Source organism: Drechmeria coniospora, chromosome 01, assembly GCF_001625195.1.
Source record: "Drechmeria coniospora strain ARSEF 6962 chromosome 01, whole genome shotgun sequence".
Lineage (NCBI taxonomy): Eukaryota > Fungi > Ascomycota > Sordariomycetes > Hypocreales > Ophiocordycipitaceae > Drechmeria > Drechmeria coniospora.
The window spans coordinates 9,896,472-9,918,225 of record NC_054389.1 but is presented as its reverse complement, the minus strand read 5'-3'; the positions used below and the strand labels follow the sequence as shown (position 1 = coordinate 9,918,225).

The following is a 21,754-nucleotide window of genomic DNA, read 5'->3' as shown; positions in this document are numbered from 1 at the left end:
CGTTGGTGTGGTGGTGGATGCTGCTTCGGCGGCCGCCTGAGCGATTCCTTCGGGGCGATTTCGCAGCGTCTTTGTGCGAGTGGGTATGGAAGCTCGGTGGATTAAAAGTACTTGTATTAATTAATACAAGCACTGCCAGGAGGTGCACTTGTGCTCCGCGCTATGGAGTCGGTACCTTCATAATTACTTACAGGCTCAAGTAAGTGCAGCAAGTACAGTACAATATGTACAGGGTGCATGTACATCTACTTTCTCAGTACTCCGTACCAACCTGAGCGTTCAGTAAAGTAAGTGATGATTTTGTGGTAGTGCCTCGTGCAGCCTACTTGCCATGTGTGGTGCCTCTCGGCCTTTGCCATTTGCACCTCGTAGTGGAATGGAGAGGAGAAGGATGCAAATGTGAGGGATCGATATTTTTCTCACGGCTCTGCTCGTTTGGCCACAAAACATGTCATTGTTCCATTACGATTGGCATTCAATCCGTCGTGACCCCATGTTCTAGTGGTTCCGGCATGCACAGGACAAGAGTACTAGGTAAGTGCGCAGTACATGTACACGCAAGTACTTGCACAAGCAAGTTCGTCCCGCTGCACATGCAATTTTGGCATGACTTCTAATACTTGTATGCTCGGACGACCTCAGCCACGGCATCTACCTACGCATTTCCTGCACAAATCATTCACCATCCAACCCGAATGAAGGATATTTTCATGCTCTGCCTGCTCACCGCGGGTTTTCGTTGATCAGGTCCTTCAGAAGGGCAGCACGTAAGGACAGGACGAAAATGTAAAAGGGGACAGAAGGATGCAAGGCAAACTCCGGGAGCTCGTCAACGAGACATGGACGAGCCTAGTGGAAACATTGGCGGACGGGTCACGGGGTCCCAGTATGAGACGTTCTGTGCCAATCAGTTCGTTCACATTCTCTGTCAAGAGTTGGTGGTGGGTAGAAGATATCCATCAAACATGTACGAGATGGTTCACAATCGCGAAGCTGCTTTCGCCACCACCAAGCCAACCTCGGTTCGACTTGCTACAGGGCCGCAAACGACCACCATCGACCTCGCAGGCTACTAAAACTCGTCCATCGGTGACGCCCGTCATGGCCTGCAGGGGAAGGCATCTGCCAGCGGCGCTGGGCATGGCGTGTCCTGGAAAGAATTCGTCAATGATGCTGACAAGGCCTCGCCATCTAGGGAATCGTGAGCAACTCGCCCTGGAAGGTACCCGTCCGTGAGACTGGTGGTGCTGTGCCTGGAAGGTAATGTCATCCATGCAGGCTTCCCTACTACGCTTCCACTTTCCAAGCCCTTCAAGCTAGCATGCCATCCCGTCCTGCTGCTGATCGTGGGCTCCTTTCAAATGGCCTTCACCCACATGGCATGGGAAGCCCAATTGATAGGCCTGGTGTACAAATACATTCACCAGGTGTAGATTATGCTGCTCTTTTTTGCCGTGCTCTATTCCCGCCAGATGCTATTCCGGGGGGGATGCCAGATCGATGGGTCGCTCGATCGAAGCATGGAGGTGAATGACGTCCAGCCCCAGGCAGGTTCTAACCTCTAGAACAGGACTGCCACACTCGTGCAGTCGTCTTCGAAGTCCTACCCTGCGAAAGAGACCTGCCTGTCGTTGCTGTCGCCGTTGCTGTCGCCGTTGCTGTCGTTGCTGTTGCTGTCGTTGCTGCTGCTGCTGTTGCTGCTGTTTCTGTTGCTGCCGCTGTTGTTGCTGCTGCCGCTGTTGTTACTGCTGCCGCTGTTGTTACTCCCGCTGTTGTTGCTGTTGCTGCCGCTGTTGCTTGTTGCTGTTGCTGCTGTCGGCGTCGTCCTCTCTCCCCCCACCCCCCACCCCGCTGGGCCTGCGCCTAGAATTTGCAGCGCTCCCACCCACGCGCTCAAAGGCCAACTCGACAAGCCGCCCCGCCAACTAACCTCGCTCGGAACTGCAGAATCGACCGTCGCCGACGACCGCTGCACACTCGCTGCGAGCAAGTACAAGATCGCCTGCTGCGAGTGAGCCTCCGTCGTGAGTCTGCCACGACCAAGCCCGTCTCCTCGGGCTTCTGACCGTCGGGGCTGGAGAAACTGACGCGTCGGCGGCTCAGAAACCCATCCGCTCGGTACCCACCAGACTCCCTTATCCGCGGATACGACGTCGTAACGCTGGACGACCACGACCACCCTCACCACCACGCCCGCGTGCCGCAGATTCAACACTCTCCTTCGGGAGGCGCCACCGAGGTCAGGGAAGCGCGACCTCCATGGCGGTGCGTACCTCGAGTGCCAAGCTGCCGGTCCTCATGAGCCGCCGCTGACGGTGACGGTGCTGCCCAGACCCATCGATCGATACTGGTCGGATGAGTTTCATTCCTTTCCGGAGTATGGGTTGGTTTTGAGCCCGCCCCTTTCACCGCCGAGCTCGAGCCTGCAACCGCTGACCTCTCGCAGGACGGCAAAGCACAGGATGGGACGTGATCGTATTGTGCGTCCCGCCTCCTCCTCCTTCCCTGCCTCCTCCAACCCAGTACGGAGGCTAACCTTCGAGCAGAGGGCCATCAATAAGGCAGCCGGCCCCTTGGACACTCTTTCTCTAGCGTCCCCTTCCTGTCCGCCCCTTCCTGGGAGTTCTTCTCTCTCGGCCAAGTCGCACGGCCACCACGGGTCCAAGGCTCGCCCGCCGCACAAGAGTCCCTACTTCCACCCGCGTGAGAGGGACCACCTCGGGCAGGATGACGGTTGGGAAGTTGGAATCACTGCAAGCACGGCAAGTCCCACCACCGGAAAGTCGCTCCCCAACGCCGCCGCCGGCATCCACGAATACAGAGCGTCGCAAGCCAGTCTCGGCAAGGCCGGCTCACGCGTGCGAAGGAGCCGAGCGCCGAGCATACACCAGGCCGCAAAGAGCGCCATTGAGATGCACGAAACGCCCGGCCGGCCTCTCGAGCCGGCTAGTGATTGCAGCCCCGACATGCTCGCCATCGATTCCACGGCAGCACGCACCGCTCCGTCCAACGAGTCCCAGCGATCGCTATCGAAGCGGGCCATGCAACCTCAGTCGGAACCGTCGGCTCCCCCGGTCAAGCGACAGAAGCCGGCAAAGGCAGACGCCGACCCCATTCAGGACTCCGAGGACGAGCTGAGCCGCGGCAGTCCCCTGATGGATCGAAGGCCGAAGAGGCTGACCAATTTTTCCGACGTCAGCCATCCTCGACGAAGGACCGAGTCCAGAGCGGATATCCAGCGGACCGACTTTGGCCTTCCTCGGCAGCAGGCCAACGTTTCCCCCCTCACCCTCGGCCCCATGGTGCTGAAGAAAGCCGTTTGCGGCAAGCACATCTACTCGAGCAACGGTCAGCGGCAGAACCTCGTAGGCCTCCGCGAGCACGTCAAGGGCAGCTCCAGGTTGATACCCATGACTCCGAATGGAGCCGAAGCCAACTTTCCCTGGTTACGCATCGATGTCCCGGCAGCCTTCGCCTTGAAGCATGCGTCGGTGGAAGGCGTTCACGTCATCATCTCGCGCCCCCAGGTTGCCGGTTTCTCCGGATCGCTCGCTCTAGAGTTCATGAGTCCCAGGGGCGCCAAGGCGCTCGTCTCCATGGCCGACACGGCAAAGCGGGAGGAGACGGCCAAGTAGGTGAAAGTCCGGGACGTGTCACGTCGTCGACGGGTGTGCTGACGAAATTATAGGCTTGACCTCGAGAAGATATTCAAACGCGCCGTCGAGAACGCCATCGGTTACTCGGAAACGAATGGTCAGGGTCGCAGAGACGCCAGTGGAACGACAGCAGATGGCGCGCGAGGCGATCGACCACCTTGGTGCGCCGCCCAAGATGCGCCTGAAGACGAATTGAAGCAGCCGAGGCGGGAGGCTGGAAAACGAGCCGAGGCCGTTCAGAAGTCGACCGACGTACCACATCGTGCTGAGCCCGAATCAAACGCCCATGTCGACTTCTCGACGCAACGACGCGCGAGTCTCAGGACGCGCCGGACCAGGCCGCCATCGCCAACGGCGACTCCCCTCAGCCCCAAACGATGGTCCGTCCAAAATCCCGCCTGGCGGACAAGCTGGCAGAGGTCGCTCGTATATCCTGCCACGGGCAAAAATAGGGCCACCGTCGACGATGAAGACATTCGCCGCCTTGACGAGGGTCAGTTTCTCAACGACAACCTCATCAACTTTTACATACGATACCTGCAAGTCAAACTGGAGAGGGAATCTCCGGCCTCTCTCAACGAGGTCTACATCTTCAGCACCTTCTTCTTCGAAAAGCTAAGGTCTACCAAGGGGAGGATCAACTACGACGGCGTCAAGGCCTGGACCGCCAAGGTCGATTTGTTCTCGTACAATTACGTCATGGTGCCCGTCAACGAGAACGCTCACTGGTATTTGGCAATCATCTGCAACGTCTCCGGCGCGCTGGAAGGTGTGCCCGACCCCGATGTTCAACTCGTCGAGTTGCCGTCGGACCAATCTGTCGAGATTGTATCCACTCCCCGCTCCTCCAAGACTCTTCAGGCGTCACCACCCGCCAACGCTGCGAGAGCAATCAATCCACACCAACCAAAGATTGTCACCCTCGACTCCCTGGAGTCTCCTCACTCCCCTACCTGCCGCGCGTTGAAGGAGTACTTGATCGAGGAGGCCAGGAACAAGAAGGGAACCGAGCTGGCGGCGATACCGAACGGCATGTCGGCCAAGAAGATTCCCTGCCAAGACAACTTCTGCGACTGTGGAGTTTTCGTTCTGGGATACATGGAGGAGTTCCTGAAAGACCCAGACGGAATGGCCAACAAGCTACTCCAACGCGAAGATCCCGGATGGAATATTCAGCCTTCGAGCTTGAGAAGGAACGTCCGGGATTTGCTATTCACGCTCCAGGCCGAGCAACAGGAGCGACTTGACAAGGAGAAGGCGGCGAAGCGCAACGCCGCGGCCCAGAAGAAGGCCCTGGACAAGGGCAAGCGGCTAGGTCGCCAAGCCGCAAGCATCTCTACCGCTTCGCCAAAGCCGTCGCCCGAGATTGATTCATTAGCAAACAGGCCGGACGAGGGTTCTGCCGGCGGCCTGCCCAACAAATCTGACATGGCGAACCCATCGCCGAAGCGGAAAGGGCTCCCTGTCGATGCCGATCCTGATTTGATCAGCGAGCTCGGTAGCAGCCCCCAGTTGACGCCAGAGGACGTTTTTTTCTCAGCCTCCGAATCGGCGGGAGGAAACCTTCGAGGGATCAGCCCCCACGCCCATAAGCACTCCGACGCTGGTTCCGCTGGCGGCAACGAGCTTATGCCTTCGTCCAAGCCTGAAATTGTCGATTTGGAGAAGAGCATGAACCTTCTCGAGCCCCTGTCCAGTTCGCCCGCCGACGGTGACGAGGGGGAGAAATCGCGGCAGCCAACGACGGCAACTGTGCGACAAGCCTCCATCGAGATTATTAAGAAAGATCCGATGCTTCTGGTCAAGCAGCAACGCGCAGAGAGACAGACCGCTCGGCAGAAGCACTTTTATCCCTTTTCACACACATCCTCCGAACGTGTCGAGCGGCCCGCCCGATCAGAGGCAGGATACGACGGCATCGATCAAAGTGTGGACTTGACAGGCGAAATATGATTCCTCTCCATCGATGCCGAAAACATCATGCTGTTTTCTTGTTTCCGAGATACCATGGGATATTTCCGGGGGTGGTGCCTTGATGCAGTTTTCTTTTCGTCCCTCATGTTTTGATCATGGCATCGTCGAGGCGAATTGGACTCAGTTGTGTGCATAGCGATGCGATTGGATTTTCAAAGTTCCGATCTCGGATTGCCGAGATCGGGACGTCATCTGTGGGAGGGGGCGCACATGGAGATGGACATGGGCATGAGAGCTCGCGCTGCGACAGTAGTCGCGGGCTGAGGATGGTGAGGCATCCGGTAGGCCGCGCGTGGAACGGTACGGAGTAAATTACCAGTCGTCAACTATTGTCGAATCCATCACCTCAATGTGACGCACCTCGTAGATTCAACACCCGTATGCACGGCGAAGATGCACGACGAGCTTGTGGGAAGCAGGGCATATTGCGACTGGCGTTGTCTTGGTAGGAGGCGATGACGAGAGCAAAAGCAGGCTTTGGCTTTGCGGATCCCAAATCTATGAATTACACGACGCTATGATTTATTCGTTCTCGACCATGTCCTTGTCCTCGTCCTCGTCCGAGCCCTCTTGTACCTCGCCGCCATTCGTCATCACGTTCTGTATCCTCGGCACCTCGAGGACGACGCCTCCGTTGCGCACTCCCTTGCAAACCTTCCACCGGCCGAGGCGGTGCTCCTTCGACACGGCGGCGACGATGCACAGGCCATCCTTGCCGCGGTCGCCACGCTCAAACACAGTAATATCGTTGATGATGCCGTGGATGGCACGCCGGGACTCATTGGCAGGCGGAGCGCTGGCACCTGGTCGTCCCGACGCACCGTCATCTTCGTCGTTTTTGTCGTCATGGTGGTGGTAGCCGAGGACGGCGACGGGTTCGATCGACTTCTTGTCCTCGCTAAGCCTCCAGACGCGGATGTGGCCGTCCCAGCTACCGCTGAGGATGACGTCCGAGTAGGGGATCGTCCGGAGCGCCGTGATCCAGCGGGGCGCCGGCGCGGGGATTTCCCTGGCGCTGGGGTGTTCCTCGGCCGAGGCCTGCATGGGCGCGAGGGCGGGGTCGATGCCGTGGGCGAAGGCTTCGATGTAGACGGGCTTCTTCTTGGTGACGCTCCAGAGAGAAATGGCGCCGTTGTCGCTGCCCGTGACGAAGAGGTCATCGTCGATCATGGCGATGCGGTCCATGCTGCCTTCGCGCATGAGCGAACGTGGGTCGATGCCCGGACGGGGTTTCTTGTCGACAGCGCCACCGCGGAAGACGAGCTGAGTCTCCTCCATGACTTTCCATAGACGGGCTGTACGGTCGCGAGCGCCGACGCTGACGCAGCGCTCTTGGGCGAGGGCATCGATGTCGACGACGGAATCCTGATGGCCAAAGAGCGTCTCGACATAGGCCAGCTCGTCCAGACTCCAGACCTTGACAGTGCGGTCCTTCGAGGACGAGTACAGCTGATTCGTGCCGCGGCGAAAAGCCAGACCGGTGACGGCGTCACGGTGATGGCTCATGACCTTGATCGGCTTCAGCGTCGCAGCATCGTAGACGATGAGCTTCTTGTCCTCGCCGCCCGTGACGACATATTTTCCATCCGGCGATGCGGCAACGGCCAGAATCTGGCCAACGTGCCTCTTGTAGGTGTTGTCCTTGCTCTTGCCCGCGTTGCCCCGGATCCAGGATTCCAGCTGCGGCTTCTTCCTCGGCGGCGCCGGTGGCTTCTTCGGTTTGCGTCTTGTCGTTTGCGGATATTGATGCTGGGGAAGGTCTTGGGTCCTCCATTTATGCAGGTACATGTCCTTGGTGGTGGTGTAGAAGTAGGGTGCGCAGGCGGCGACGGATGTGACGGCGTTGGTGTTGGTTCGGAAGAAGGTCTGGGATGCCTCTCCAAAGGCGAGTTTGGAAGCCAACTGACGATAGACCCGTCCTTTCGTCTCGGCAACGTCTTCTTGCAATCGCTCGGCGATGAGGTCTCGGTCGATTTCGGCGGCATCGAAGCCGACCTCGTCCACGTGCTGCTTCACGTTCTCCAGGTATCGCTCGGCCAGCCGCAGCCTCTTCTCCGCGGCAGTCTCTTCCTCCTCGTCCGAACCGCTCGCCTCCCTTTCCTCGCCCACGTCGGAGGGGCTGTCGTAGCTCTCATCGTCGTCGTCTTCGGATTCGGAGCTCGACTCGTCCCGCTTGGCCCGCTTCTTGGTCGCCGAGGCGGCCTTGAGAGAGGAATTCCCGGAGGACTTGGAGGCAGCGACTCGCTTCTTGGGCGCGTCCGGGGCCGCGGGTCGCTTGCGCTTCTTCTGCGCACCGGGAACGGTGAAGAAAGAGGACATGGTCGCTCACCCGTTCAAACTGGAGGCGGGCATCAATTTTCTCGTAGACGAGCAGGCGGCGACAGCGACGCCGAAAAAAAAGTTCAAGTTGGACGGACCACAAACGGGTGACCCCACCAAGGAGGAAATGCTGCGGCCAATGAGAGGCTTCCTTCGGGGAATAGTGATTCCGGGCGGGCGGGCGGTCACTTCTGGCACTAACGGGAGCTCCTCCTGGACGCGCAGCCCATCAGCCTAGCGAGCGGAGCGGGTACGGCCATTGCCCGCTGTGCTGGGTCAAGTTGAGAGGTCGCTGGCGAGCAAACAAGCAGCAAGCTCACCTCCATTCAACGGTCGTCTCTTGCTCTTCCTGCCGCAAGCACCTTTCCGCATCGCAACTCCGCAGAAAAGCCAACTCGCAATGTACGTCTACCCTCCCCTACAGCTCGTGATGGCATCCATCTTCACCGGAGAAGCATGGTGGTAACATTGCGTCCCTAGGGAGGTTCTCCTGGGAATCACGGGCAAGGACTTCACCCTCATCGCCGCCTCCAAGGCGGCGATGCGGGGAGCGACGATCCTCAAGGCCTCCGACGACAAGACCCGGTCCCTCAACAAGCATGTGCTGATGGCGTTCTCGGGCGAGTCGGGTGACACGGGTGCGGACAGGATCGAGCCAGCCCGGTGACGAGGATGACGAGGAGCTGATCGTCTTCAGTACAATTCGCCGAATACATCCAAAGAAACGCTCAGCTCTACTCGATGCGCAACGAGACTGAACTGTCACCCTCGGCCCTCGCCCACTTTGTCCGTGGCGAGCTTGCCTCGAGCCTGCGGTCTCGGAAACCCTACAACGTGAACCTGCTGATGGGCGGCGTCGACCCCATCACGGGCAAGCCGCACCTCTACTGGCTGGACTACCTGGCAGCACTCGCCGAGGTGCCCTACGCCGCTCATGGATATGCACAGTAGGTGGAGAGCAACACCCCTTGCCATGGCGCTCCCGAGGACGCCCACATATGGCAGCTGTCGAGAGGGAGATGCACTAACCTCGCCACAGGTACTACTGCTTGTCCATTCTCGACAAGCACCACCACCCCGACATCGAACTTGACGAGGGTATCAAGCTCCTGCAGTTGTGCACCGACGAGCTGAAGAGACGGTTACCGGTTGACTTCAAGGGCATGATCGTCAAGGCGATCAAGGCGGACGGCATCAGGGAGATTGAGTTTGACGATGACCGCGTGGTGAAGAGCGCTTGAGGCATTCACTCCGGCCACGGGGGTGGATTGTACTACTAGGCCATGAGACGAGACGTTGATTGATGCATCTGATCGAATATTCCGTCTCGAGTGCGTTCCGGTACACTGGAGGCGTGGGCTCGATGAAGAAGGTCTCGTCGCACCAGTTGCACCAAAGAGTGGTGTTTATTTTGAAAAAAAAAGAACCTTGGCAGTTGGCGATGCATCACCGTCGGGGGTAGGTGATTGGTGAAATCATCCGCAATACACCGTATGAAACAAACACTACCCTGCGCTGGGCCTCCTGGCCGATGGCTCGGTGCTGCTCGGCCTACCCTGTACGTCATCGTTGGCTATCGAAGGTCTACTGCAACGCAACCGACGATGGAATTTCGGATAGAATCACGCATGCTGTTCGTGTGGACCCGACGCGTCGCCTGAGGGTCTCGTGTTTGATGTCTTGACGGATGGTTGTCCAGTCATGCGTACTCGGCCTCATCGACGTCCCCAATCCACATGATGACACGAGAGATGTGCCACCCTGACGATCGCCGGGAGCATATCCTCAGCCTTTATCGCGAGCCCTGTGACTTCGACACGGGGACAGGACGACTCGACGATGGTAGCTACCACTCGCCGATGCACTGCGTATACAGTAGATAGCATGGACCTGTCCCATGGCAAGTGCCGGGAAGCTGACCTGGGATCGTGGTCGCATGACCAGTTCGGCAAGAAGAGCATGTGCCACTGTCCAGTGATTGTGATGTCATGTACGGAGTACCACACCAGCCTTTGTGATTACCAAGTACCACAAGGCGAGCACTAGGTCGATCGATGCATCCCAGTCTTGATGACCATTGTGTTGATCCGTCGTCACTGGAGGGAGAACCGCAGGACGACTGCAAGCAGACCGATGGGTGGCGCTGACGCAGACAGCTGCACGTTGGTTAGCCGCAGCCGCACATTGCCTATCGGTAATCAGGGCAAGCCATATTTCGGCGTAACAGTACCTGTATTTTCCATGCACAGTACATTTACAGTGCACAATATGAGTACCTAGTACAGTGGCGCTTTTGCCGAATTTGCCCGAGCATCATACTGTAAGCCGGTTGCCCCTTGGTCTAAGCGTACATAAGGTACTGTACTGTATCCGAAGTTCCGAACTAACCAGTACATGTAAATGTACATGTACTTAAGTTGGTATTTACGTGCATTACTTGCTCTGTTGCCTAGCAGTACGGGTACTTCAGTACTACTTCAGTACTAGGTTCATTCTAGCACACGTACTGTGCTGAGGCGTCTACTTGTTACGTTAGTGCTCACTTAGTACGAGTATTACTGGGCGCCTACCTAGTACGTTGTGCACCTAATTACTTGCTTGTACACCTAATTACTTGCTTGTGCACCTAGTTACTTGCTTGTGTTACATGTACTCGGTACTCGTAATACCACTAGGTACTTTTCTACATCTTCTGGGCCTTGCCAAAGACAGCTTCAGCAGTTGGTTTCTTCCGAGTCATAGTTGTCCAATGTGATTTGCAATGACATGACGACGGGTTGGCATTCAAGCGAAGAACAAAAGAACAGGGGAAACTCACCAAGATGTTGCCGCCGGGCACCCTCGGCGAGTGCTTTTCGGCCACCTCCTCCATAACTCGGGTCATTTTGTCAAGGACCTGAGGCTTACTCGCGCACTCTGCACACTTCTACCGGTATGTTCCGCTGCAACCAGCGGTGCCCATTCGCTGGTTTGGTGCCTCCTTGTACTCCGTGCAGTCGGACACATACTAGTAGTACTCGTGGTTCGCACCACTTGCGTCTACACATGTACAAGATTGGTACCGGCAAGGTACAAAGGACGGACCTGTTGGCTGTCGGAACGACTGGTGGCTCAGGGGGGGAGAGGGGCGGGCAGTTGTTCCACTTCAGGATAAAGCTGGTGCTGGCTGCAGTTGTCGGAAAGCACCTACCCTGTAGTGGACGACTCTCGAATGAGCTGAAACTGTGTGTACTGGAAGTACTTGTACAAAAGAGGTACCGCCGCAGTACCCCAACAGCAGGCAGAGAATACTACTACATACTTAGGTACTGGTGGAGGCACCTGTAGGTACCTACTAATCTGCACTGGTCAGTAATACCCGCTGGACACTTGTTGCTGTGCTCGGGGACTTCGCCGCAATGCCTTAGTCGGGGGGGAATCCATGCTTTGCGCTCGATGACACCTGGTTGATTGCGCTGCTGTGTAGGTGAAACCTAGAGTTGCGAAATCATGCAGTATCATTTCAACACGAGGAACGATGAATAAGTACTGCACATGCAGCGGAAAGTGGAAGGCGGCCACTCGACTCGAAGGCGTCCACGTCGCACACTCGTCGCACACAAAGAGTCGCTGGTGGCGGAAGTGGAGGCGATGGAGGGGGTGCCATGACTTGCCCTCCGTGCCGATTCGACTACGGAGGCACTAGGTACCTCTAAATGTCGTCCTCATCATGGGACCGTGCTCAGAACCTACTGCACGTGTGCGAGCACCAAGTGCTCGTTATTGTGCCTGCATCGTACCTAGGCACCAACCACGAGTGGTGTGTACCTACCAGTGCTGCAGCTGTACATGTATGTGCCTGCCTGCCTCCGAGTCGGTATCAAGAGGTGATGGATGCCCAGCCGCACTTGGTTCTGGCCTGCCGCGGATCGCCCACTCGGGGCGGCGAGGAGTGGTGTCTTCTACCTAGCAAGTACAGTAGTAGGTAGGTACTGTACTCACTGTATCTACCACGAGCCCACGGCTGAACAGTGACCACGCTGAATGGTGAACCACGTTATTAGTTGGTCCACCTCCGACTAGGAGCCTACCGCACAGCCCATGTGGTGCCAAGTACTGGGTAGGTACCTTCGTGCCTGGTGGTGCTACCGCCTGTACGGCTGCAGTACTTGCGTCTCTGACAGCCTACCGGTAATTACATGCTTGCAGGCCGCGTGCACCCCGCGCCTCCTCGCTGACTGGCACCGCAGCGGCTGCGGTGCCCCGATTAAAAATTTGACCCTCCTTCGCATTGGCCACTAACCTCTTCTGGCCACTCACCTCACCACCCTCGAACCGATTTTTTTCCCCGTTTGCCTCCTCCGACCACTCGCTCTCTCGTCCCTTTTCTTCTCTTCCTCTCCTCCACAAACCCCAACCCTCCCAACCACAACCCTTCATCCTCCATCACCCCATCCTCCACATTCCTCCAAGACGCCCCTCGTCTTTCCTTGGTCTTTCCTTTGAAGATACCGCGTGCTTCTTCGAGGGACCCTGCAGGCACTCGGCGTTTTGTGTCAACTCCCTACTCACACCGTAATTAGTTTCCAGGAAGAAAATCGGGACCAACAGGCCCTCCGTTTCCTTCTCTGCGAGCACATTTTCCCAGTCCTTTTCGTGCGGAAAGATCTCGCCATTACACTCTTTTCCAACGAGTGTAGTTTGAACAGTCGACGGTTTCGTCCACCGATTTCCACACGCATTCAGCTCTCGACCTCTCTCCTGACCCCAACCAATTTGACGTCGGTACACCCAACATGGCGGAACAACTCAACATGGGCGGCCTCAACCTTGGCCCCGAAGGCATGCCTGGCGGCCGATCCTACATCCCGCCTCACCTGCGCAACCGCCCCTCCGCCCCTCCGGCGATGAACGGCGGCCCCAACGGGGGCGCCCCCCCAGCGAATGGGCTCGGCAACAGCTCCTGGGCTGCCAACGGGTGAGTACCTCCCCCCCCCCCTGCCGTCTGGCGACCCTGAATCTCGTGCTGACGGCCGTCCAGCCAGCAGTCGCCCGCCGTTGCAGGCCGTGGCGGCAACTGGGGCCCCGGCCCCGGCCCCAACCCCGAAGGACCACCATCCTACCAGAATAACCGCCGTGGTGGTGGCGGCTGGGGAGGTGGCCGCGGCGGCTACTCCGGAGGCGGTGGCTACGAGGGCCACGGCGGCGCCGGTCACGCTCGCGGCTCCGGCGATGGACAATGGCGGGACGGAAAGCACATTCCTGGCCCGGCTAACGCTCGTGTCGAGCGTGAGCTCTTCGGCGCCACCGTGGATGACCCCTCCAAGCAGCACACGGGCATCAACTTCGAAAAGTACGACGACATCCCCGTCGAGGCCTCCGGCCACGATGTTCCCGAACCCGTCAACAACTTCACGACGCCTCCGCTGGACGAGCACCTGTGCCGCAACATCGAGCTTGCCCACTACAAGGTTCCGACCCCCGTGCAGAAGTACTCGATTCCCATCGTCATGGGAGGCCGTGATCTCATGGCCTGTGCCCAGACCGGTTCCGGCAAGACGGGTGGTTTCCTCTTCCCCATCCTGTCCCAGGCTTTCCTCAACGGCCCTTCGGCGGTCCCCGCCGGCGCCGCCGGACAGTTTGGTCGCCAGCGCAAGGCCTACCCCACCTCGCTGATTCTCGCGCCCACTCGCGAGCTGGTTTCTCAGATCTACGACGAGTCCCGCAAGTTCGCCTATCGATCTTGGGTTCGTCCTTGCGTCGTCTACGGCGGTGCCGACATCGGTTCCCAGCTCCGTCAGATCGAGCGCGGCTGCGATCTTCTTGTTGCCACACCCGGACGACTTGTCGACCTCATAGAGCGAGGCCGCATCTCCCTCTGCAACATCAAGTACCTCGTCCTCGACGAGGCCGATCGCATGCTGGACATGGGTTTCGAGCCCCAGATCCGCCGCATCGTCGAGGGTGAGGACATGCCCATGGTTGCCAACCGCCAGACGCTCATGTTCTCGGCTACCTTCCCCCGCGACATCCAGATGCTCGCCCGCGACTTCCTAAAGGACTACATCTTTCTCTCTGTCGGTCGTGTCGGTTCGACGTCGGAGAACATCACTCAGAAGGTTGAGTTTGTCGAGGACATCGACAAGCGCTCCGTTCTTCTCGACATTCTCCACACCCATGCCGGCGGTCTCACGCTCATCTTCGTCGAGACCAAGCGCATGGCCGACTCGCTGTCCGACTTTTTGATCAACCAGAACTTCCCCGCCACGTCGATTCACGGAGACCGAACCCAGCGCGAGCGCGAGCGCGCCCTCGAGTTCTTCCGCAACGGCCGATGCCCCATCATGGTTGCCACCGCCGTTGCCGCCCGTGGTCTCGACATCCCCAACGTCACCCACGTCGTCAACTACGACCTGCCCACGGACATCGACGACTACGTCCACCGCATCGGCCGTACGGGCCGTGCTGGAAACACGGGTATTGCCACTGCCTTCTTCAACCGCGGTAACCGTGGCGTCGTCCGCGAGCTCATGGAGCTGCTCAAGGAGGCCAACCAGGAGGTTCCCGCCTTCCTCGAGGCCATTGCCCGCGAGTCCTCCTACGGCGGCGGCGGCGGTCGCGGCGGCCGCTCCCGTGGCGGCGGTGGCCGTGGCGGCCCTACTCGTGACTTCCGCAAGTTCGGTGGTGGTGGTGGTGGTGGCGGCGGCGGCGGCGGCGGCTTCGGCGGCGGCTTCGGCGGTCCTCCCCAGAGCGCAGGCTACGGCGGCAGCTTCGGCGGTTCTCAAGGAGGCTCCGGCGGCTATGGCGGCGGCGGCTACGGCGGCGGCGGCGGCGGCGGCAGCTACGGCAACCCCGGCGGCGCTGGCTCGCAGTCTTGGTGGTAAACATCACCACACGATCGGTCTTGCGACCTCGCATGTCGAACGAGTGGCTTCGACATGCGTCCTTTGCGCCTCGGAAGGCGCCCTGCTTTGATCGCAGTCTTTTTTGGACGCGTGCTTTTTTGTTTTCGTCTTTGATTTGGTTTTGCTTTTTGTTACATTCAGACGACATGGCGACTTCATGACCTGCGGAAACGGACGAGTGCCTTGGCGGAGGCAGGGACTGTCACGGGGCATTCACGACGCATCTGATAGATCGCATTTCATTTTGATTTCGGCACTCTCCTCGATTGATACCCTTAGACCGAATTTGGGGGAACTTGAAAGGATACCTGGGCAGAAGCGTGGTGTTAACGGATCTAGACGCTAGATCTCGACATGGACATCGCGGTTCCGTCTACCAGGGCTCCCCCCTTAGGGCATTTTTCTCGCTTTCACGATAGAGGGTCATGTCATCGCCGTGCAGACATAGACAAAAGTGGATTTCTCGGTTCTCTGGTCGGAACTTGCTCAAAGATCTCTCGACAGAAGGAACATGGACATGGATGGACATGGGTGAGAGACGATGAGCATAGATAGGTGGAAGTGAAGTGTCATTCGACCCGGCTTTCTGCGTTTCGCACCGAAAGCGTGGGCGACGCCGCTCGACACAGGTTATGAATTTTGAGTTGGACGGCACGCATCTCCGAAGCCGACGAGGCTCGACTCGGCCAGAGGAGGCCGGGACGGACGCTTCGAAGGGCAGGCAGGGAGGATGCGCTTCTGTGCCCGCGACTACAGGACGGACAACCAGAGCGGACTGAGGAGTCTCGATAAAAAATGAAATTTGCACCTTGTATTTTTAAAGGTCGGTGGAGATTGTCGTGTGCGTTGCAGACAACGTAGTTGTACCAGACGACGATCCTCAGCATCGTGCCACATGCCACCGAATGAGGTTATGGATGTATTAGGGCGCGAGTCACGGTACATATTCCATGCTGCCGTCCATTGGTACACTCGTGGATTGATGCACGTTGAAAGCATGCTGGTCAATGCACTCTACACGTACGGAGTAAATTGAGCTCCTGGAGCGATAACACCGAAATGCAATCGAATGCAGCTGACTACCCACGCACAGTACAATAAGCCGTCTATTTTGATTGCCATTAACTCATAAGTTCATGTCTACATAGTTGTGCTCGTTCGTGAATGCGATTCGAGAGGTGAAAAAAGCTCAGGCGCCAGGATCCTCCCTGATGAATACAGAAGAAAAGCGCAAAAGTGAAAACGAGGGCGTTGCTCATGCCTGTCCCTTTTCCACATCAGTCGCCACAATTGTTGGCACATCCGACACTACAATTGCCGGAGTGGAAGCATCAAGTTGGCCCTCATCCCGGGCCACCTTGTTTCCCCCCTTCGTCTTCTTGAACGGCTTTGCCACTGCGGCGAAGACGTTTGCCATGCCCCTGTAGGCAAGGACGACAGGTTTTCCGACGACGGCGGCGACGTTGGCAAACCACTGATCCGGGAAAAGGCGTACGACGACGGCCCACGGCAGACACATGATGGCGACGAGGATCGAGATGGCCCACTGGGTGCCATCGAGACCGGCAGGGTTGATGCCAAAGGCGCGAGAGCCGACGAATATGATGGCAACCTGGAGACCAACCATGAGGCAGTTGATGCCGATGAAGAACTGATTGCGATGCACGCCCTCGAGGATGTTGAACTTGTTGTCGAGCCGCCGGTTGTTAAACTGGTTGAATATTTGCATCCACACAAATGTGTTGAAGATGACTGTGTCGAGCTCGAGCCGCTTCTGGGCGCTGCTGCGGTCGTAGCCAAGCATCTCGGCTCCGGCAAAGTACAAGGTGAAGGTGACGGCGAGTTGGAAGATGGCCTGGCCTATGATCATCTTCCACATCTGCTGCCCCGTTAGCTACCTTTCTTGTCGCCCGAATACCGACGATGAAGGGAGACATACGCGGACTGTGATGAGAGGCTCCTTCTTCCCCTGCGGAGGACGGTCGAGAATCTTCTCGGTCGGCGGGTCCGTGGCCAGCGCCAGCGCGGCGAAGGTGTCCATGATAAGGTTCACCCATAGAAGCTGGACGGCTCTCAGAACCGACTTCATGTGCTCGTCATAGACGGCAGTGACAAAGGCCAGTAGAACGGCGGTGATGTTGACGGTGATTTGGAACTGCTCCCCGATCAGCGGTTGCCCCAACGTACCGTCACCAGATCAAGTCAAGGGGTAGGCGGGAAAATACCTGGAGGAACTTTTGGACCGCATCGTTGACCGCGCGGCCCCATTTCAGAGCGGTGACGATGGAAGTAAAGTTGTCGTCCATGAGAACAATGGCAGAAGCCTCCTTGGCAACCTCGGTGCCCGAGATGCCCATGGAGAAGCCGACGTCGGCGGCCTTCAGAGCCGGCGCGTCGTTGGTACCATCGCCCGTCACGGCAACCGTCTCACCGAGCGCTTTGAGCTTCGTGACGAGGACCCTCTTGTCTTCCGGGGAGGATCTTGCGAGGACTTGCAAGCGGGGCAGGATCTCATCCATGGCCTGGACGGACAGCTTGCGGAAGACGGGGCCCTCCATGACGATGCCACCGTCGGTGTAGATGCCGCATTCGGTGGCTATGGCCTTGGCCGTGGTGACGTTGTCGCCAGTGACCATTCGCACGACAACGCCGGCGTGCTGCGCCTTCTTGACAGCTTCAGGCACACCCGGTCGCACCGGATCTTGGATGCCGACGACGCCGATGAATGCGAGGCCTGCGAGGAGGGAGGAAAACTCGACGTGTCCGTCTTTGACCTCGGCCTGAGCGGGCGGCCATGCCTCGTAGTCTCTGTAGACGAGGCCGATGGTCCGCAGAGACTTGCTCGCGTACTCGTCAATCGTCGCACGCAAGGACTCGACATCGTCGTCGGAGAGGGAGGAGGAGGCGGAGCCGTCGTCCATCGACGACTGATCGATCTTCCGTGAACAATATCCGAGGAGAATTTCAGAAGCTCCCTTGACGAACAGACGGTAGCCGGAGCCGGAGCGGAGCTTAATGACAGCCCCCATGCACTTCTTGGCCGAGTCGAAAGGCATCATCTGCACGACTTCCTCGTTTGCGCGGGCCTCGGCCAACGATTGCATGCCGAGATGGTCCCTGGCGAGCTGCAAGAGGGCCGTCTCTGTCTTGGAACCGATGAAGACTGCCTGGCCGTCTTCGTCCCCCTCGAAGGCGGTGGAGTTGATGCTGACGGACTGCACAATCAAGTCCTTCAAGGCTGCTGGCAGGCTGGCCGCCCACTCGCCGACCGATTGTGCCGTAGGCTTCTCCAACTCCGTCCTGGCGAAGCTGGCACCTCCAAAGGTGCCCGAGACTACGGTCATCTTGTTGGTGGTCTGATCGCCGAGTGTCAGCTGCCACTTTCCTACAGCGACGTCGGTCAGGAGGTGGGGGTGCTTACCAGAGTACCGGTCTTGTCGGAGCAGATAGTCGTCGCATTTCCCATAGTCTCGCAAGCGCGGAGCATGCGGACGAGGTTGTTCTCCTTGAGGAGCCTCGTGGTGGCAAAGGCCAGCGCCAGGGTGACGGCAAGGGGTAAACCCTCGGGAACGGCGACGACGATGATGGTGATGGCGACGATGAGAATGTCCATGAACGAGGACACCTTTTCCGTCGGCGGACGACTGCTTCCCGGAAGGCCGGCTACGAAGCGGAAGAACAGGACGAAGAAGAGAAGGGTGGCGGCGGCGGCGCCGAGCTTCGCGATGGCGAGAGCTAGACCTTCGAGCTTCTTTTGAAGGGGCGTCGCTTCCACCTCGGTGCGAACCGACATCATGATCTTGCCAAAGCTGCTGTTGACGCCGACGGAGGTGCAGACAAACGTGCCCATTCCTGGGGCGTCACGTCAGAAAAGTTGGGGCAGGGCAACACCAGAGCTGCAGAGCTGCAGAGCTGCTTATGGAGGAAGAGGAGGGGAGGAGGCTCACCTTCGAGAACTTTGGCGCCGGAAATGATGAAAGGGTCGAGGTCCTTTGTGCGCTGGGCAGCGTCGAGAGCTCGCATGACTTGATGGCCACCCGTCTTCTTGAGCGCGTCCGACTCGCCCGTGGCCGAGGACTCGTCGCACTTTAAATCGTGGCCTTCTATCAGGATCCCGTCGACGGGAACCAAGTCGCCGGGCTCCAGGTGCAAGACGTCGCCGACGAGGATCTCGCAGACATTGATCATGAAGGACTTGCCGGAGCGGATCACCTTGATCTCACGGTCCTCCTTCTTGGCGTTGAGCTTGACAAACGCCTTCTCCTTTTGCCAGTCGTTGAGGGATCCGACGGCGGTGACGATTATGATGGCGGCGCAGATGGCGACGCCCTCGATCCAGTCGACGGCGGCCGGTGCCCCCGGTTTCTTCTCGACGCCGAACGTCTCGTACAGGCCGAGGGCGAGGGAGATGACGGCGGCGACGGTGAGGAGGATGAGCACCTTGTCGTTGTAGGCGTTCCACATGAGCTTCCAGAGGGGCGTCGGCTTCTTCGCCGGCAGCACGTTCCGCTGGTAGACGCGGATGCGGTCGGAAAAAGGGTCCGAGGCGGCGGCGGCGACGGCGGCGTCTGCGGACAAGGAGGGGCTATGGGCGGGCCAAGGTGACGAGGTCGACCCGACGGCGTCGTCAAAGGACACGGTGCCGGGGGCGGTCGTCTCGTCGACGCTGAGACCGGCCGCGGTATCGGTCTGGAGGCCACGGGCGATGCCGGCAAGACCGCCAAGGGCGCGGAAGGCGGCGAGCGACTTGGGGTTCAGCAGCTTGTTGAGCTGTCCGGGCGAGAAGGCGAAGGGGTTGCGGCCGTCGACGCGGAAGTCGGCCTCGCTGCCGGGATCGGGCAGCAGCGCCTCCGACAGCTCATGGCTGATCCTCGAGGCCGTGCTCGTCGCCGAGGGCGTCAGGAAGGGATTGGAGACGGCCGAGAGGATGGTGTCGGCGTTGCTCGTCGCGCGGGACCGCGTGTTGACCACGTCGAGCCGCAGCGTAGACGGTTTTTCGACGCTCGCCATGATGCTGACGACGTCGACGACGATGTCCGGACGAGGCGAGAGTCGACAAGGACAGAGGAGGGAGGCATCCGCGTGCGAAGCAGGAACCGCAGTGTCTACCTATCGAAGTACGATGCAGAAAGGGATCCGTCTGGTGGCGGTGGCATGTCGACGGTGTATATACCAGGCGTGTGGTGTAAGTGCGTCGTGAATGGCGGCCCTCGTGTGTGTGGCGAGCGGTGCCTGGTTTTTTCCCCACCTGCTGACGGAAGGCGAGGGATTCCGAGCAAAGCTCCCGGACGAGGCGCAGCAAAAAGACGGCAGGCATCCATCCCGATCGACCTCGTCCGGGGGTTTGCATGTGGTGCGCCTGGGGGTTTGCGTGCATCGATGAAGCTTGGTGGTTGCCCTTTCGGGAAGGTTGCCGGCGCGGGCCCCTGTCGCCCCGCCGATTAAGCTTATTCTTCATTTCCCAAGTGCCACGCCTCTGCACGATTGACGTTCGACGAAATGGCCTACCGCTCTCCGCCAAGCCATTCCATGTAAGTCTTCGCTGTACTCGCTGCCGTGCCAGTACTCTTACCACGCACGCGGGTACCGGATAGGCACAGCGTTCCCGCAAAAGTGCAAAGGCGCTCGCTGGTGCTCAAGGTGGATGCGGACCCGCGCCAGATGCGATAGGTCATCGCGCTCCGCTCTCCTCCGTCCTCCGCTCTCTGTTCTCCGCCCGAGAGGGCATGCGAACTTTTCTCCGTTTGGCGCTGCTTACCGAGCGAAGGCGCTTTCCACGTTGCGAGAGAGACGATGAACTTTGGGAAACCGCCAAGCTTGCACTGCCTCGCCCACGATGCTTGCGTGATTTTTCGCCTCTACCATCGTGCCGTTGGCTTCTGCGAGACGTACCCACAACCTGAGGCAGTGCTTGATCAGCTTTGCGCGCTTAGGGAGGGGTTTTTTTTCTCTTTAACTGTCCCTCGATGACCGTGCTGCCGGCCGCATCAAGGGGATCAACTAGCGACCATCCATGAAAACCTGATACTCGCGAGGTATCATGTCTGCTGGGGAGAAGCCAAGATGGGGGCAGTGCAGCGTCCCCCGTGACGGCCAAAAAAAAGACCGAAGACTGTTGGATGGCCGGTTCTGGCCGAACTACGACGGCAGTTGAGTGGTTGGTCGAAGAGGCGTGGCGAAGCTCCTCGCATGCTGGAAGTGGAATGCACGGCCGGCATGTCATGGGAAAACATTACATCATGTTCTATTCCCGCATCGCGTTCCGTTGATCGATCTGGGCCAAGGGTTTTGTTCCTTGTCGATGGTGATGAGCCATGTTTGAGGAACAGCAGAGCCGAGTCGTCTTCCACCCAAGAATGGAGCAGAGCCGTAGATGTTGTGGTTTCCACACAGGGGAGAGCGGATGCGTGTGGCGGCGTGCAGTCCAAGTAAAACCTGGCAAACAGCGTCTACATGCCGTGCGGGTTGCTGTTGAGCGAGTGCGAGCATCTGAACCGTCACTCATACCATGCTGCACTTGTTGGCCTGAAAGCGAAACGCCAAGGGGCCTTGGGAGTTGCTTCGGTTAGCAAGGCCAAAGAGTTCCCAGACGTCCGCTCTACAGACCAAACATGGCAGGATTGCACCACACCTTCATTTCTGGGTGCGAATGACTTGCAGAGATGGCGAACATGGACGAATATGGTGCGGCCATCGGCAGTCCCCTTGCTGCGTTCTTCGCCGTACCGTTGGGGGCAAGATGCAGATCGAGGGCTTCTGGCGTCGTTTGAAATCTGTGCACTTTTGCTAGATAAAGAAGTTGAATTTTGAGGTTGCATCACCATTGTCACCATCGACTGTGAAGCGGAGCCGATGGATAGTGTCGATGGACAGGTAGGGCGACTTGGCAAAGCGGAGACGACGAATCGACGATCGATTTGG

At 58.6% G+C, this 21,754-nt stretch overlaps 5 protein-coding genes across 5 annotated transcripts; 3 read left to right on the top strand and 2 right to left on the bottom strand.

Annotated features, from left to right (window-relative positions):
- Positions 1 to 1,321: 1,321 nt before the first annotated feature.
- On the top strand, positions 1,322 to 5,609 carry DCS_02622 (uncharacterized protein; the record flags this gene model as incomplete). The annotated part of the gene is made up of 6 exons (XM_040799949.1): positions 1,322 to 1,526; positions 1,590 to 1,799; positions 2,130 to 2,265; positions 2,447 to 2,480; positions 2,547 to 3,631; positions 3,689 to 5,609. 6 exons carry the CDS (start codon positions 1,322 to 1,324, stop codon positions 5,607 to 5,609), a joined length of 3,591 nt encoding a protein of 1,196 aa, XP_040660832.1.
- Positions 5,610 to 6,152: 543 nt separating this feature from the next.
- On the bottom strand, positions 6,153 to 7,949 carry DCS_02621 (WD domain, G-beta repeat containing protein; the record flags this gene model as incomplete). The annotated part of the gene is made up of 1 exon (XM_040799948.1): positions 6,153 to 7,949. One exon carries the CDS (start codon positions 7,947 to 7,949, stop codon positions 6,153 to 6,155), a length of 1,797 nt encoding a protein of 598 aa, XP_040660831.1.
- Positions 7,950 to 8,490: 541 nt separating this feature from the next.
- On the top strand, positions 8,491 to 9,422 carry DCS_02620 (proteasome A-type and B-type; the record flags this gene model as incomplete). Its single annotated transcript, XM_040799947.1, has 4 exons — positions 8,491 to 8,612; positions 8,672 to 8,896; positions 8,989 to 9,175; positions 9,243 to 9,422. The coding sequence occupies 4 exons, from the start codon at positions 8,491 to 8,493 to the stop codon at positions 9,420 to 9,422; spliced, it is 714 nt and encodes a 237-aa protein (XP_040660830.1).
- Positions 9,423 to 12,724: 3,302 nt separating this feature from the next.
- Positions 12,725 to 14,812, top strand: DCS_02619 (ATP-dependent RNA helicase DED1; the record flags this gene model as incomplete). The annotated part of the gene is made up of 2 exons (XM_040799946.1): positions 12,725 to 12,906; positions 12,970 to 14,812. The coding sequence occupies 2 exons, from the start codon at positions 12,725 to 12,727 to the stop codon at positions 14,810 to 14,812; spliced, it is 2,025 nt and encodes a 674-aa protein (XP_040660829.1).
- A 1,276-nt stretch (positions 14,813 to 16,088) lies between these two features.
- DCS_02618 (plasma membrane calcium-transporting ATPase 2) lies at positions 16,089 to 19,843 on the bottom strand (the record flags this gene model as incomplete). The annotated part of the gene is made up of 5 exons (XM_040799945.1): positions 16,089 to 16,712; positions 16,773 to 16,988; positions 17,059 to 18,189; positions 18,255 to 18,685; positions 18,781 to 19,843. The coding sequence occupies 5 exons, from the start codon at positions 19,841 to 19,843 to the stop codon at positions 16,089 to 16,091; spliced, it is 3,465 nt and encodes a 1,154-aa protein (XP_040660828.1).
- Between the last annotated feature and the right edge of the window lie 1,911 nt (positions 19,844 to 21,754).